Here is an 18464-nt window from a genome sequence, read left to right on the forward strand (position 1 = left end):
TTTTGAAACGCGCGTCGCGTAGAAGACGCAGTTCTGTTTGGTTTCCATAGGTTACCACGACGCTTTTGGAAACTTTGATCAGACGTGCAAACTTTTGTTAGAGTTAACACTTTAAAGTACAACAACAATAGCTAAAAATTACTTAATGGTAGTATTTATTACAACAAGACGTCATACTGACAGTGAAATTATGTGAATATGCCCCCCAAACGGAATAAAAGTGCTACTCCATCTGGGGTAACTCCAACGGGGCCAGCTGCTGCTAATAAAAACTGGGAAGCAGCTCTTACTTCTGCTGTATTTGAAGAGGTAATATATAAATGATCCTCAAGATACCGTTGTTTCTTCGTCTACTTCATCTTCTAAATTATCTACTCAAATCAGCATCATTTACTTGTCTTTTAATTACAACGTGTTACTTACAAATCAGCATCATTTACTTACATCTTCATGTTGTTCTAAACATTTTGACCACCATTTACTTGCACTGTATGGAAAAATATAATGAAAGTGGATGGTGACTAGGCCTGTCAGCCCCTAAAATTGTATGTATGTATGTATGTATGTATGTATGTAGAATGTATGTTTGTTTCAACTGACAAAAAGTTGTTTTTGTCTCCTTTTAATCATGCATGACTTTAGAATGACTGGAGGGCCAGTCTGTCTATGGTGCAGGCAGAAAGATCAGAAGACGAAGAGCTCATCGGCGCCCTCCTGCAGGCGGTCCAGCAGCCCCTGCGCAAGCTCTTCAGTGTACTGTCCTGGGAGGACACTCTGGAAAAGGTCTGAAATATGAGCTGTATCCGAAATCGCCCCCTATACCCTCAAATAGTGCACTATTTTAGGGGACAGCCATTTTAAGTGGTGTTCGAAACCGAATTCACTCACTCGTTTTCATTCACTCCTTCAAGTGAACTGTATGAGTGGACTAATGTAGGGAATAGTGGGAATAGGCGATTTCGGATACAGCCCTAGTTTCTGTTCAGTCATGTTTCACATCAGATCATTAGAGAGTATTATTAATAAGTTAGTTGTAGATGGGTGTGATGGAAAGGAATACATTTAATTATGTTTCATTACTGTGACACAGATCAATGAACTGGGAAACCCAAAGACCAGAAAGACCAAAGATGTTCCCATGTTTTGTGAGGTGGGTATTATTATTCACCATAAAAATAGAAATGTTAGTATAGTGTTATAGTCACAAAAATATATTGATCATGTGTAGTTTTTTTTTTTTTTTTTGTCTCCAGTCATCCCATAGTGGATGTATAGTTTTGGAGCAGAAAAAACAACCAGTTTGAAATACCTAATAATAAACAAAATGTTAAATTATGTTGTCTATTCATTGTTTCAGTTGAACGTCTTTTGTGCTTCTGTAGGTGACTGAAGTTGCAAAGTCTATAATGGATGTTGGAGAGGAAATTACTGTGGACCTGATGGCAAAATTAATAAAGTTTCAGCTTCTGACCATCAAAAACAATGACATTGCAAGGAGGGCTGCTGAGCAGAAGGTGAGGGCTTTTTACAAATAGCTCATGTCATGTCATAATTTACACTGCATATGTGATGAATTCTAATCAAATATACTATGCACACATTTCTAACATGTCTCTGATGAACAGTAACACAGACTATGTGTATTAAAGGCTATCGAGGATAATGCACTTGCTAAAGCAGGACTGAATTCTGCCGGCAAGGACCAGGGGGGTAAAGGAGCAGCAAAGGGGAAGAAATCTGCTGAGCCTCCAGTTCCAACCAAAGACACCAATCTCAAACGCAGAGGGGAAGAGGAAAATATAATCAAATACATAGGTGTCCATTTCTGTATTGTTTCTTGTCAAATATCTGCATCTATCAGAATACAGAAGTAAAATGAGTTTGTGAACAGTGTTTTAATTTTGACTTTGAACATATGTGTTCAGATGATGAGCCTGATGACGGGCCGCAGCACTACATCCTAATTGTGGGGTTCTGTCAGCCTCATTTAATCTCTGCATTGGACTCTCTGGGTATCCACATGTCCAATATCATTAAACTGGGCTTAGAGAGAGAAGACCAATCAGAGGCTCCAGATGAAACAGTGGCAGAGGAGAATCACCACTCAACTGAAGATCAAGGCAAATCGCTAAGAATTTGATTACGCATATACCTTATAATTATATTACATAGTGCATGCAGAATATGTTTGCTAGCTCACTTTTGAAGGCTTATGTTAAATTTGTATGCATACAAAATCAAGATTTAAAATCACCCGGTTTCAACTCGTCCTGTGTTCAGAAGTTGTTACTCTTAAACAAAAGAGGCAGGGGGAGCTAGATGTGTTCTGGAAGCAGCTGGATCAAGTGTTGAACAGTGGGAATATGGGATCCAGACTCAGTGATGTGGCCAGGTTGAACTATAGTGTGAAGATCCATTTGCTGCCCCAGGACAAAAGCAACACTGAGGCAATGGTAATGGAGAACAAGAAGTACACTTTCTTCTACCAAATAAGACTGTTTTTGCTTAGGTTTTGTGTGTTACTGTGTTTATTGTTGTAATGTATCTTAAACCCTTGTACAGATCATTGCATGTGATATCATTAAGGTTCCACATATTACATTATCTTCCACTACTCTCTGTAGCTGGAGCTTGGAGCTTCTATATTTGAGGGGGTGGCATGTCTGGTATATGACAGCCTGGACTGGAGGAGACAGTACAGCCATTATCTCAGCTGTATGAGGCTGATCCAGGTACCAGAGGCCTGCAGATCCATCCAGCAGTCCCGACCTCAGAGCTCCACTGAGGTACACATCAGCCTTTACTGATAGTAGTGCTGTTAATATGCCAGAAAAGGTATAGGGTTTTTGTGGGTCTTAAAATCTTAATTGCCCTTTCCATAATTTAAGGCCTTAAAGGGATAGTTCACCCAAAAATGAACATTCTGTCATCATTTACTCACCCTCAAGTAGTTCCAAACCTGTATGAATGTCTTTGTTCTGCTGAACACAAAGGAAGATAATCTGAAGAAAGTGGGAAACAGAGCAGTTCTGGGGCACCATTGACTTCCATAGTATTTTTTGTCCTACTATGGAAGTCAATGGTGCCCCAAAACAGCCTGGTTACAAACTTTCTTCAAAATGATACATTCATACAGGTTTGGAACTACTTGAGGGTGAGTAAATGATGACAGAATGTTCATTTTTGGGTGAACTATCCCTTTAAAAGGTCTTAAATCCATAAAACCATGGCATTAAATGTTGCATGCACTGCAAAAAAATTTATATCTTCCTTAGTATTTTGTTACAAATATAATAATTCATAAACATTCAAGATACAGTACATTCACTAAATGTAACGCAAAGTCTTGAAAAACCGAACTAAATTAAGAGAGTTTAAAACAAGTTTATTTTTTGAGCCCATTGGTAGATATTTATTCTTTTTTTAATCATAAATCAGCTCACTTTATTTCAAGAGATCTTACATATGTCATTTTGCTTCTGTATCTTTATATAAAAATCTTTAGAGATTGGAAAACAAGACAAAAATACAGAGGAAGAGCATTATGTTTTTGCAGTGTGATGAGAGGGTACAGTAATTTAAGGGTACAATAAGTTATTTCCATATTCTAGTATTTGGGTGCAAAGCTAGGTTTTGAAAGATTAATTAAAAAGTAATGGCGGTTGGTTGGAAGTGGCTTTTTCAAACTTTGACACGTTTCTAATACAACTCATTGTGTGCTCTCTAGACCTTTACAGTTAGAGAACATATTGACAGTCATAAGTCTTAACTTTACCTTTATAAAACCTGCAGAAACCCTGAACGTAGCAAATGCAGAAAAAAAAAATAATTTCTGAAGAATTTTGTGGCAGGATATGCATGTTGGCTTTTTGGTGATGATATTTATCATGATTTATGTTTTAGGTTTTACAAACCTCAAGGAAGAAAGTAGTGTCAGAGGAAGACCCTGGTACAAAACATGATACACTGTTACTGAGCTTTGGTTTTACATATTTTTTACATTTACAATTACATATGCAGATAGAAAAAATATGATTAAAGTTCCACAGTCTCCCACTGACTTTCATGAAGAATGTAATAAAAACAATGTCATTAAAATCTTAAATTAATTCATGTTGAGTCATTAAAAATAAAATCACAATATAAAATATACATAGAAATCTAAGGTTTAAGTTATACAGTCTCCCATTGATGTTCATGCAAAATGCAATCAACAACCATAACATTAATTCATGTAGTGTCATTTAAAATAAGAGCACAAAATCCTGTGCTTCATTCACATATTTTTTCTGTTATGTATGGCGTCAACATATCCTAAAATTCAACCTTTGGGTTTCCACAGCAGAGCCAGAGTCTCCTGTTCTGAGCACAGAGGTGGATATGAGATACTACTGTGACCTACTAGACAGGATTCCTACTGAAATCACATCTGTGCCTCTTATATTGCATTGCATGCTGGAGCAGGTAAGGGCACTTTGTAGGATTCAATATAACCTTCAATTTGAAAAAACAGAAGAATGTTGAATGTATCACTGTATGAGCATACAGACATAAATATAAAATAAACAAAAATGTGCAACTCTTTTTTGATTAACATTTGCACACAGGTTTTATGATCAAATGGGTACACATGCCCTACTGAACGAGGCACATCTGCTGCAAGATGTTTATTTATTTGAAGATTTGGCTGCTAAATTTGACTTCCTGTGAGATTTTTAGGTGGTGGCTTCAGAACAGGAAGGATCCGTTGATTCACGAGAGTGCTTTGATAAAACAGATCAAGATCTAATCCGTTATATGCTCTCATCTGTGCTGAGTCTGCCACAGGACGAAGAAGACAAGAAGGTAAAATGTATGGATTACACCAATGCTACAACAGCAAAAAAGAATGACAGTCACAGGGTTTCTAAATCAAAATCTAACTATAGTTTTTCTATTATCTATACTTGTGTAATGGCAGGATTTCATGGAGGATCTTGAGATGCAGAAAAGCCCAAAGAATACTGATCTGAAACACCCTCTCCTGCTCAATCACCATGATGAGAGAGCGAGGAGACTCCATCAGCTTCCTGTGAGCATGTGAACATACATTCACGAGCCTCAAATAAAAAAGGATGTTGGATTCAAAGACAAAAATGTTTAAACCCTAAAGCCTACTCTATCATATTCAGGCAAATTTTTAAGGCCTCAACCAAAAGTTGTGTACACTTATGCTTATTTTACAGGTCCTAGATGGTTTTGATGTCATCAAAATTGAAGCAGACATCATGAAGCAAAGCCATGCGTGGACCAACCTAATGTCCAGACACACTGAGAGCACCATCGATAAACTGACCAGATCACAGGAGCTACTGCATTTCTGCACTGACAGTGAGGAGGAACGACAATGAATTACTGTTTTTACATTAACTTACCCAGTTCTTCCCAAAGTAAATTCTTAATGTGTATCTTCAGAGTCAATGAGCTGGTCTGAGCTACAGAGGCTTCTCCAGCTGTTTGTGTTTGAGAGCATGCCATTGACTAAAGTTGATGAGAACGGCTGTATTAAAGGATCTCAATCAGATCCTCCACACCCCACACCATGGGACAACCCTGTTGAATTCACCAAACACCTGTACTGGAGCAAGAGAAGGATACCAGGTGCAATGAGAGCACAAGAGCCGCCAATTTACTTCAAGTGATACAAATACATTTAAATTCTAAACAAATATTTTTAAAGCAATGTTGAAGTCTTTTGTTGTTTTATTTTTTTAAGGATCAGCAAAAAGCAGTGCTGGGACTGACGAAGAAACGGTATGACTGAAGTTTTAGGGAAAAAAGCTGAAATTTGAACATTATATAATTAAATTAAACATTTATATTGACATGATCATGAGCAAGTGATTGTTTTTTAATATATTAATACATTTAATCAAAGCAGGGTCATGAAGTAACTGTACCAGATCTCCAAAAGTTATTGATTCGTCAGTTGGGACACTGGAACTTTGTAGAGAAGCACAGTGCTAATGTTTTCCCGCAGGTACTCACTTTCAAATCTCACATTGCATCTTTATGTTTCATATTTTTGCAATATAATTTTGAAAATCTATTAAAAGTTTAAAAGAAATTGCAATAAAAGATGACAACAAATTAGGAATTTTTCTGCATTTTCAGGTCCTTCAGTCTGCGTGTGAGACTTATAGATGTGTGGACAAAGTTTACTGTAGCAGAGACAATGCAATATATGTCATCTGCCACAATCCCATGAGCCTTCAGAGGAGTTGCAAAGAATTCTGGGATGCATCACTTCACACAGATGTAGGCTTCAGGTACTTTGTCTCATCGTCAAAATTTTACATGGTCCGATCATCCGAAGCCAATTTATTTTTAAACATTTGCTTGATGCATTTAATGATAATTTTTCCAATACCAAGATTTTTTAATTACGAATTTACATTTTTAGTTTTCCTAATATGTTGACAATATTGGAACATTCTACTAAGTAAATGCTACACTGACATTTAGAGTTAAAAATGTCAGTTACAAAATATGCAGAATGTTATACATTTACATTTACATTTATGCATTTAGCAGACGCTTTTATCCAAAGCGACTTACATTGAATTCAAGTTACAGTTTTTACATTTTATCAGGTCTTGTAATATAATATAATACAGTATAATGTAATATTCTTGTAGAAACTACTTGGAATATGTGGCAGACACAATCAGTGAATGGACCAAGCAGGAAGAGGAAAAATGGCAAATAGAGCTGGAGAAGAAAGAGGCGGAAAGAACTCCCATTCAAACCCCTTCAGAGACTGACAGGAAGAGAGGCAACATATTCATATCTAATGTTATATTAGATATTTAAAAATGTTACTATGAATTTAATGATGTGCATGTTTAAAACTGAGCTTATTTCTTTTAGACACCCCAATCTCAGACACATTAGAACCGTATATAAGAGAGGACTCTCTCAAAGTGAGTTGTTAACCATAACATACAAATATTTATACTATACCCATTTTCAGACTTACACTGGGCTTTCTTCTCATGTATTTACTGTAGGCATGGAAGATCGAGCAGGAAAGATTAAAGGAGGAGGAACAATCCAAAAAGACTAAGAAAGAAAAAGGAGGAAAAGCAACACCAAAAGGAGGAGAGAGAATCGACTCAGTAAAGGAAAACAAGAAGACTCCGCTATCCTCAAGAAAGAGTAGAGACAACATGTCCAAAACACCCAGCTCAGCTACACTGCCTAAAGACAAGACCAGAGACATTCTAGAGACGCCTCAAGAACCAGCAAATGAGATGAGAACAAATGTCTGAAATATATATTTCTACATAAAATGCTTATTGGCTATATAGATTTGGTGGTGCTAAATTTAAAATGAATGTCTAAATGGTTGTATAATTCACACAGGTTTTCACAGGATACAGTTTAAATGGAAAACTGGTACAGGTTGCTGGCAAACTTCAGTCTCTCTATCCCTGTGATGGAGGACAAATTGATGTGGAGAGTTTTCACTTCACACAAGGTTTGAGAATCCAAACAGGCAAACAAGTACATGCACAAATACATTGTATGCCTTATATAAATTGGTTAACCTCATATTATGAACTTAACCTTTTAACCTTTAATGACTGGTTTGCATCTCTAGGGCTGACACAAGTGAAAGTATGTGTAAACAAGGATGGCCATCACTTCTACACGCACATTTCAGAAAGAAAAAAAGAGGACAAACTAAAGGATTTTGACATGTTCAGTAAACAAGGTATGTGCTGCAAAACTATTTCAATAGCTTGCATAAAAATAAATAAAAAAACAGTAGGGGCATCCCACGCTTTTTATTCTAAAAAACAAAATAATAAAAAAAATTATTAAATATCTACTCTGCTCATTGTTTTGCCCAATCCAGCTGCTAATGGAGTCAACCCAGATTGCGAGACCGAGAAATGTGGCTCTTTTCATGCTGTACTGGCCAGTGGCATTCAGCTCTCCTGCAGTCAGAGCAAACTGAATAAAACAAGAGGTCAAACTCTCCAATCCCCTGTGCCCAATGCCATCTGTATAGACCAGCAACTACAGGAACAGGTAATTAGACAAAGTATAATAATGGAAAAATGTTGGTTAGTTAGGTTTAAAATAGTTATGTGTTGTTTAGATTGGCTTTTCTGTTCATCATAACTAAATAGCCGTTATCTCCTTCACAAATGTGTGTTTCTGAGGTGCCTGAGGTACACTGTGAGCCCAGAGACGATTCCTCTCTTCCACTGTTCCTCAATCTGTATGTATCTCTTCCCAATGGACTCATCCTGCACTTTGATTGTGAGGACTCAGCAGGTGAGTTGCTTTTTTGTGTACATAAAATTCATGCACCATAAGGTTTATTCAGTTCTGCTCTGTATAAATCATGATAAAAGCATTAGTAAAAACATACTGAGCTGTCATGAATTTTAATGTGCTTGACATACAGTATAACTAGCCTTTAATTTTGAAGAATAGGCCGACCCTGTTTTATTTACAGTTTCTCTTTGTTTCAAGACACAGAGAACATCTGTAAGGTCTTATCTGTGTTTTTTAGATGGGGACTCTTGTGTCCGATCCCTGCTGATACGACAGAGATTTTATAATGCAGGGTCTAGATCAGATCTGACCCCAGACTTCAGCATACGCACTGAGGTCTCCAGGGTCATCACCGCCAGAGGGACTGTCATCAAACACAAGACAGATGGATCTACTGAGGTATTCACATATACACACGATTGCATGTGCACCTTTTCTGCCACATAATACAGATAATACAGCACATAAAGCACAATTCTAATGAAATAATGACCTCATGGAGGAAGTATACAATATATGAGTGTGTGTCAGGTCCTATTTGCAGATGGTACAGTCAGTACGAGTCCAGACTCTGGACCAGTGTGTGTGCTGGTTCCACATACACTCCTAAAGGAGGAAGATCCTATTAGAGAGATGATAGTGGACACCAAAGACAAGAAAGGTAGCTAATGCCACATCAGTGCAAACAAATTGAAAACCATTACTGAAAACGTGTTAAGACACTGATTTATTTATTCACACTATATACACCGAAAAAAATGTGGTGTAGGAATCTTTTGTAAAATTATAAAAGTCTTTACTGTCATTTTTTTCAGTTTTATGCATCCTTGCTGAAATATATTTCTTAAAAAAAAAAAATACTGACCTCACATTTTTGATAAGTATATGAATATGAATAAGTGTATGAATGAGAGAGACTGTAATGTCCACGAAGTGTATTCAACTTTTTTTCTCTCATAGGCAAGGCTGATTCTAAGGTAAATACAGAGGATGAGCAACAAAAGTCCACAGAAAATGAAAAAACTAAATTTCATCTCGAGATTAGCGGGGGCTCTTGGATCACCACAACCCCCTCTGGCTTCAGAGTCGCCTCTGTGGCTGGAAAGGAAGTTGAAGTGCAGCCGATACTGGCCTATCATGCTACAGACCCCTTCAGTGGGACAGTAAGTATCTTGTGATTCATCTCATCGGTGTCAATAGTTGATTGTTGTAATACAAATGATACATGTATAGGCTGTGGTGACAAGAGAGGACAAAGTGCTGTCTGTGCTGAAAAAAGATGGAACGGTGATTGTGGATCACGCTGATGAGACGCGTTTTACCACCTTCTACAAGCAGGAGGAGCTACAACAACATCTGAGCTCAGGTGCAAGATTGTTTTTATGCAGTAACGTTATAAAAGATTCTTACAGTGTTGACAGTAAGTGATTAAATCTGATTGCAGGAGAGAAACTGGTTTGGGTGGAAAAAGCTGAATTTGCAACGGTGATAATGGACGTTGAGGGAAGAGCATGTGATGTTATTTTCGGGGATGGCACCTCCATCAGTGCAACTGCTCATGGATCATATCAAGTAAGAGGATGGATGGAAGAATATGTGAGATGTATGTGTCAACATCATGTGTAAATCCTCTCTCCTCTCTTCAACTTTATTGTAGATTTATCCTCATGGTGGAGGTGTTCTTCATATTGATAAGGATGGTGGGACGGTGTACACATCTCAACAGTCTCAGGAGCAATCAGAGAGGAACCCACTAGGCCAATATGTGATGAACCACAGAGCAGAAGTCCTATGTCATGTGACGGACCCCGAGGGGAACCACTTTCAAGTACTTTCCATGAAGTGTCTATTGTGAATATGTATTTTTCTAGTTATGGCCAGCTTTAAAATAATTGAGTAGAACTATTTTTGTAAGTGCAAACTTCAATTGAATTTAATGATCTTTTTTTAACACTTGAGAGGATGTAAACAACAATTCAGCAATTCTGTGTGGCTGTTGCAAAGTGACAAGTATTATTTATTCATATGTGAATTCTTTATATTTTTACATTTCATTTTTTTATTATTTTTGTAATATTATTTTATGATGTTATTTTAGTCTTGCCAGGGCATTATTTCTATTTTTCATTTAGGTTTTTTAAGTTTAAGTTTTTCATTGAATATTATATATAATTATATTTTATTTCAGCTTCATTTCAATTACCGAAAACTATTTTTAGTTTTAGTTAACAATAACAACACGGAAGTGACAACAGACTATTCTATCCAAGTCATCCTGAATAAAAATCCAGGACATATTTTATGCAGGTTAATGCAGATGGTCAGGTCATGATCACGGCTAATGTATCAGAAACAAAAGAGCCAGAGACAGGAGCAGAGCTTCAACAGAATGCTGGCTTTAAAACACACCTACCCAGGTAAGGCCCTTCAGAATACACACCCAAGGTCACTTTCTTTACTGGAAAGTTAAAAGACTAGACTTGAAACTAGCATAGCTATGTAGGATATCAGGAATAAGGTCATTATAAACAATATTGACTGCAGAAATTAATATTACAAAAAGACATGTAATCCATTTAGTTATTTTTCTCTGCTATTGTTTTTATGCAGTTATTTAATGTAATGCTAGTGTTCCCACTCACACAACTGTTGTGCAGTCATTGGCTTTTCTCTCTGTGTCTAAATACAGTACATATATAAATATATTTAAAGCAGTTAGATTTGGTTTGTAAAGAATTAATACTTTTAATAAGCAAGTATGAAATAAGGTCAGAAGTGAAAGACATTTATAATGTTACAAAAGATATGTATTTCATTTGTATCCTCTTCTTTTGAACTTTCTACTCATCAAAGAATCCTGAAAAAATGGATCACAGTATCCTTAACCTGTTAACCTGCGCCCCTATTTTTGAGCATTTTGTGAAAAACGATATAACCAAATAAAAATGTCTGTAGCTCTTGAACCCTAAGGTCTATATTTAAAAATCTGGTGTTGTTTGAAACTAGACACTTGAACCTTTGTTACTCTAGAGTCATAATAACTCAAAATTAGTATAGCAATAGAGTAAAACAAGGTAAAATATACATGAAATTGACTCGCGATATGTTTTAATGAAGCTCACTAAGGGAAAAATGGATGAGACTTGCATGCCAAAGGCCTGAAAACACCATAAAGATAAAGCTGAACCTCTGACCATGTTTTGATTCAAATTTGAGGATGATACTCCCAAAAATGTAGTTTCTGTAAGCTTTTATTTAAAAAAAATCTAGGCGTTCTTTCAAAAAAGCCATTTGGAGACCCCAAATAGACACTTTGTAAACAAATGTCCAAATGAGTCAAAACTACATAATACATATATGTATATCAATTCAGAACTGCTCTGCCCACCAAAACACACAATAAAAAACTATTTCTGAACAGCATTTGTAGTGCTGACTCATTTAGTCATTTGGTTACTGTCTACAAATGGCATTTTTGAAAAAAAAACGCCTAAATATTTCCTGAAATAAAATATGAAATAATAAATTTTTTATAGGTAAAGACTTACAGAAAGTACATCTTTATGGTATTTCATTTCAAGAAAAGCTTTGGAAAAGTCATCTGGATATTTTATTTCAAGAAAAGTCTAGGAATCCTTTCAAAAATGCTATTTAGAGACTCCATAAGACACTGCATACTACATATGTATATCAATTCAGAACTGCTCTAGCAATGAAACCACAAAAAAACACAAAACTATTTCAGAATTTGAACATAACTAAACAGTCTTTATTCTGAACAATTCCAATAATGAAAACTGTGAACCAAAACAGATTTGATCATTTTTGAACTAGTGAAAACACAAAACATGCAAAATACATTTTTTTACAACATTTGTAATTTTTATTTATTTTATATGGTAAATATTATGAATATTACTATTTTACTAATATAGTAATAGATTACTATTACTAATATTACTAAATAATAAAAAAAAAAACTATTTACAGTATTTACAGTGGAGGAAGACGCTCAAGCAGCCACTAAAATGTTTTTTTTTTCTGACCATCTGGATTCACCAGACCTCTGAAAGACAGGAAAGAGTGAGAGAAAAAGAGTGAGAAAGTGTGTAAGCAAAACAAATCAAACTTGCAACACTGTTTACATTTTGAACACACACACACACACACACACACACACACACACACACAATACTCGGGACATACCCACAAACAAACACACCCGCCCACACGAACAAAACTCATGTAATCCCCTCATATTATCCCTCTCCGTTGTCATTTTTAGAATCTAAAACAGCTAACATGAAACAAAAGCTGCAAATACATGATAAAGACACATAAACATTCAAGAGGAGGGTGGAGACACTTACGTGCTAATGCTATCCACGCTTCCCAGCGATCTCCAGCGATCTCCCGTGCGTATTCGGTTATTAAATTAGCTATTTTGTGTCCACACGTCCTCCAAAACACCACCAAACGCCACAGAAGCTGTTCTCAAGTCGAAGATCCATGATGGAGAGATTCAGATGTGAGCTTTGGACAACATCTGTTCGCTGATAGCCAGTCTGTGTAGCGCCGCGACGCCATTATCTGTACGCTTCATGCGTAACCCGAGAGCGCACGAAAACACACGGACAATACGCCGAGCTATTCTCTAAACAATCTTACGTAAACTATTCAAACTGTCAATCACTGTAAACGTCCTTGTGGTTGGCTAACACTTCCATCCATCAAAACTGTGCTGGCGAGGCATTGGCTGGCTTCAAACACCCCTATTGTGATGTGTCCGGATTGACACCTCGCTGACCCATTCACGGACGCGCTTACTGTCCCGGGTTATAACAGCTCCTGCGATTGAAGGAGAGAGACGAGGGAGGGCTATTCTTACTCGGAAGAGACGATTCTGCTGGAAATAGATGGCGTTTCAAAGCTGGAATACGAATTATAATCGATATTTATTGGAAAATGGACGCTATCGATAACTATAACTCGAATCGCTTATGTAAACAAAGGAGGATCTATCGTGTTTTCCCCTATTTTTTCGTTGTTTTGGATTAAAAAGTGGATGCATTTTGAAGAGTGGACCCTTCTCTTGAAATGTATGCTGGTGTGTCTTGGAAAAGTCTGAGCTGACCAGCGCTATTGGCGATCAAACGTGAGTACTGCGTTTCGCTTTGTTCATTTTAAATGGCCGGTCTTTCAGCATTTCTGTTAACCCTTTCCTCTCTGGTGTATTGATTTCAAAAACAAGCTCAGATCGTTAATCTTGAGTGTTTTAGCTTTCAAATGATATATAGTTAATGATAATTGATTGAATATTGTTCTAAAACAAAGGTAATAAAAAGCGCAGACACGCCCGACCACGCCCTTCCGGCCCGCCCACGGGCCGATGCGGGTTAACAGGTTAAACATATTAAGCAGCACAACTGTTTTCAACATTTCAACATAGGAAATGTTTCTTGAACAGCAAATAAGCATATTAAAATGGTTTCTGAATGACACTGAAGACTGGAGTAATGGCTGCAGAAAATTCAGCTTTGCATCACAGGAGTAAATTACATGTTAAAATAGAAAACGGTTGTTTTCAATTATAATTATATTTCATAACATTGTTTTACTGTATTTTTGATTAAATACAGTTTGATCAGCCTAGATGAGTGTAAGAGACTTCTTGAAAAACATGAAGGAATCCAAACATTTAAACAGTAGTGTATTTGCTTGAAAAAAAATTACATTGCATTTTGTTTGCTTTCCAAGTGACATGTTTAAAACGAAATAATTGTTGTGTTTTTGAGGTTGTTTGTGGTGCATGAGGACTGTTCAGCCTCAGAGCTCCTGAGAGCTCAAGATGTGGAAGATCTCCTACAGAAGGCATACTGTGACTCTTCTATCGCCGTCCTCACCGACCCACTGCCAGACTCACAACGTCAGGACACTTTCCATTCATCCTGCGCATTATGTTGCTGGCCTCTGTCTTTATTTTTAACATCAATCCTTTTGAAATTATGTTTAATGCAAGTTTGCATTAATGCAGCAAGTAAAATACCTTAAGTATTGTTCTCCTGATTGATTTCTCTTCAGAATCATTTGGCATCACTCTGCTAAAGCCCTGCCCAGACACCAACTCTCATTGGCTCTCATCCAAGCAAGACGATGACATCATTCCCACACACCTCAAATCCAGGAAATGGGAGTCATTCCCAGCATCTGAGGTAATTCATAATCTATAGCTGATCTATTGTAGGTGTAAACTTCCTTTTTGTGTTAACTTTGGACCTGCTGTGGCACAAACAACTCATTTGCTTTATATTCTCTAAACAAATCCAAATTAAATATCCAATCTTTTTTTTTGCTCCCAAACATGGGTTTTAAGCATGCAGTTTAGTATGGATTACCTATAATACCTTGACGGTTTGTTTCCATGCCTGGTGCTTAGAAGAAGACTCCAGGCCCCCCTTTTGGGACTACCCTTGGTTGTAGTCTTGAGTTGAAGGAAAAACTGCCAAAGTCTAGTTCCATCCACATCCATCCGGTTTTGGAGTGCCCTGATGTGCTGCTGGTGTGTCAGATGACCCAGCATCCACCTGTTACTGAAGCACTGCGCAGGAACCTGCAAGACAAAGTCAAGGTGCTCTAATTCCTCTAACACAATAATTTAAAATAAGTTTTTTTAGGTTAACTTTTTATAACTTTTCTGTTATGATAGTATAGTAGTGTAACAGTAAAACCACAATATTGCCAGACCCGTTGCTGTTCTCTTTTCACTTCCCATCAACATACATTTTGCAACTGACCAGCTACTGAATGTGATTTTAAAAATTGTGTTTTTTTACCTAGTGGTTTGAATATACACATTTATATCTATGCATATTTATATATATATATATATATATATGAAATATGTATTGTAAACAGCATGGCTTACTATATTTTTCAAATTAAAAATATATTTAGTTTAAAGCTTCAAATGCCAAAATATATTATGTATTGTATATAAATATGTATTGTTTGAATATACACATTTATATCTATGCATATATATATATATATATATATATATATATATATATATATGAAATATGTATTGTAAACAGCATGGCTTACTATATTTTTCAAATTAAAAATATATTTAGTTTAAAGCTTCAAATGCCAAAATATATTATGTATTGTATATAAATATGTATTGTTTGAATATACACATTTATATCTATGCATATATATATATATATATATATATGAAATATGTATTGTAAACAGCATGGCTTACTATATTTTTCAAATTAAAAATATATTTAGTTTAAAGCTTCAAATACCAAAATATATTACAATAATATACTTCAAGGGGCAGGAAAATACATGTCAAATCTTAAAATACATTTTGAGTACATGCAAAATGTTTAAAAAAAAAATCAATTTGGACAATATACATATATTTACAATCGACAATTTATAAAATGGCCCACAATTAGTATGAAAATATATATTTATGTAAATATATTTAAAAATATATATTAGCAATTTTGGACATTTTTGGCATATTTAAAAATATACTAGAAATATACCTGAAATTGTATTTTTGCTCCATGGGTTTTATCAAACAGGCGTATTTGGAGCAGCTGCTGCAGAGAGAGAATCAGCGGGAGAAGATGGAGCTGAAGGACCCACGTACAGCAGAGGAGAAAGTTCATCAGAACGATCTACTGCAGCTTGTAATGGTCAGACAGGATCCAAGATCATATTTAATAAATGATTCAACATTCAGATGTCTATAGGTCATATTTACGGTATATATTGTATATGCTGGCTTGACTTTAAATACATTTAAAACTTAACGTTTGTTTTAGTCCCTTTCCGATGCTGTAGATCCCCCAGTTGCACTGGAGATAAGGCCTCTGTCAGGTGAGAAATATTAATAAATTATATCTAAATATTTAATAATAAAATCATTTTTAATAATTATTTAATTTTACATTTATTTTAACTTCTAATTTATAGTTATGTAATCCTCTGATGTACAGATTATTTAATTACAAAAGGAAAAAAGTGTTTATTATTATTTCAAAACATAGAATCATCAAAATATAATCATCCTCGACGTTGTTTCAATTATGAGAAATGTGTTCACTGCAATATTAGATTCTACACTCTCAGAAAAAAAAGTACAAAAGCTGTCACTGGAGCGGTACCCTTTCAAAGGGTACTAATATGTACTTTTAAAGTAATAATATGTACCTTTGTGGTATCATTTAGGGGACAATTAAGGTACAAAGACCCAATGACGGTTTTGTACGGTTTTCTGAGAGTGTAGTAAATAGCAATACAAAAGTGATGGCAACTACTGGATGATTTTTAGCTCTGTTAAACTCATAGTGAAGCTCTCACTGTTTGCCTGTTTTTGTTCCTGTCGCAGCTGATGTGGCGTCTCTCTATATTCAAGCAGTGCAAGCAGCTCCACATCCCCACGAGCTACAGGAAAAGAGAGAAGAGAAAGTTACCAAGTGGTAATCTCCTGTTTTATCTACAATATGGAAAATATACACCAGAATAAGTTATTAAAAACATGCTTATTGTGGGTAAATTTGCTCAGCCAATGGACTGGTATTTATAGATAAAAAAACAGACCACAGATTATGTTACAGAAGGTGTAAAATACAAAGAGAATAGTGACTTGCTCTTATACTGTTTGCTTTCAACTTCTGCTTTTGCAGTGTCAGTAAAAAGCAGCAAAATTCACTGTGGGAAAACAGGATTAACCAGCACAGGTAAACAGTTCGAATGGTTTTGTTTTCAGAAAAAGAGGACGATGCATAGATGTTTTGTTTGCCCAACCTTCAGGCAAGAACTCCAGGAGCAGAGAAGACACAGAAATGCCCTCAGACACCATATCGTTACTCCATACTTTCACCCGGAGCTGAAGGAAATGTCACTCTTTACAGATGAGGCTAGTACAACCATCTGAATATTTCTTTAGAGCTTAATAGCAACCAGTTTGTCTGCATTGTTTATTTAGATCAAAGATCCCTAAACATTTTTATCAGTCAAACACGAAAACATTTGCTTTAATATTTAGCTTAATATTTCAAAAAACGTAGCGCATTTTCATGATTCTTTTATGTTCGTAAATGATCCCATTAAAGGTAGACAAATAAAATATTTAATATTTTTAGAAGTGTTTCATTTTGGTTATTTTTATGTTAATTATTTATTTTAATCTTACATCTTTTATGATTAGCTGTTCATTAACTTGAGAAACCCTGATATAGAGCGTGTATATAAATAAAAATGGTCATATTGACATCTACAACATGAATGTATCAGGCGGACCTGTTATATCACCATTGTTGTCTTCTGTTAGGATCTAGACTTGAGCTCACTCTCCCTGGATCTTCCACCCTTCCCCAGAGCGCAGCGCTTCTCCACAGACTCCTCAGAAGGCAGAAGTAGCTCCTGTGACATTTAAATAACAACAATAATATTTAAGTACTATTTTTAATGGAAATTCTTCAGAAATGAGCTTTGTGTAATTTAGCTGATTCTACAATTACAGATGCATTTAAATACTTGTGAAAGCTTTGCCAAGGCATCTGTTATTAATCAGCATTTTCTGGAAATGTCTCACTCCAAAAATAGTGCAAAAATCGTGAAGCGTGTAAGCCATTAAAATGCCATAAGTTGCAAAAAATAAGTCGATTTTTTTCAATCTCACACCAATCCACTCAAAAAAATATAGACAAATATTTCCCCCCAAAAATATGCAACTGCAATTGCTTAATGTCAAAGGCAACATGACAAAGTATTACTAAAATTAGTTCACCAATGGCTGTTCTCAGGCATTCACAGTATTTATTGCAATAATGGGAGCATGTCTGCCAAGATTAGAATAATTACAGCATCTTAAGTAAAAACCCTAGGGGAGAATCTACAATGAAAGTGAAAACCTTCACTTTGAAATATTCTTGAAAAAAAAATCATTACATGGGTGTGAAAGGAAATGCTTATTAAGCTACATGTGGTAACGAATGATTTAGCAGATGTTACAAAAAAACTGCACTTGCTGTTCTTTGTTAACCAGTTTGTGTGCTCACAAAGATGTGCTTAATTTAAAATTGCAAATAAAACCACTAATTGTTTAAATC

At 35.8% G+C, this 18464-nt stretch overlaps 1 protein-coding gene and 1 long non-coding RNA gene across 4 annotated transcripts in view; one reads left to right on the plus strand and one right to left on the minus strand.

The window, feature by feature from the left end:
• Positions 1–4: 4 nt before the first annotated feature.
• Positions 5–18464, plus strand: LOC306848247 (sperm-associated antigen 17-like). Its single transcript, XM_079382689.1, has 40 exons — positions 5–309; positions 643–783; positions 1091–1150; positions 1383–1514; positions 1650–1815; positions 1926–2120; positions 2281–2453; positions 2625–2786; positions 3904–3949; positions 4343–4464; positions 4720–4845; positions 4961–5071; positions 5226–5370; positions 5455–5640; positions 5756–5793; positions 5921–6019; positions 6154–6308; positions 6678–6814; positions 6910–6962; positions 7050–7304; positions 7405–7519; positions 7643–7756; positions 7901–8076; positions 8211–8325; positions 8567–8727; positions 8860–8989; positions 9289–9491; positions 9562–9694; positions 9773–9900; positions 9986–10156; positions 10636–10745; positions 14124–14254; positions 14410–14540; positions 14765–14956; positions 15930–16043; positions 16173–16227; positions 16739–16829; positions 17037–17090; positions 17164–17269; positions 17684–18464. Exons 1-40 carry the CDS (start codon positions 199–201, stop codon positions 17786–17788), a joined length of 5148 nt encoding a protein of 1715 aa, XP_079238815.1. The 5' UTR covers positions 5–198; the 3' UTR covers positions 17789–18464.
• The window catches only part of LOC306848250, a 13447-nt gene continuing 5618 nt past the window's right edge, over positions 10636–18464 (minus strand). For 2 of the 3 annotated variants that reach the window (XR_013782220.1, XR_013782221.1), the window contains exons 2-6: positions 17653–17775; positions 16711–16794; positions 14733–14938; positions 13739–14607; positions 10636–11214 (exon numbers count right to left, since the gene is read on the minus strand). This is a non-coding gene — a long non-coding RNA (uncharacterized lncRNA). Of the gene's footprint in view, positions 11215–13738; positions 14608–14732; positions 14939–15890; positions 16221–16710; positions 16795–17652; positions 17776–18464 lie in introns of all 3 variants that reach the window. The other variant, XR_013782222.1, reaches the window with a different exon arrangement.

The sequence above is a fragment of the Barbus barbus genome, assembly GCF_936440315.1.
Source record: "Barbus barbus genome assembly, chromosome: 28".
Taxonomy (NCBI): domain Eukaryota; kingdom Metazoa; phylum Chordata; class Actinopteri; order Cypriniformes; family Cyprinidae; genus Barbus; species Barbus barbus.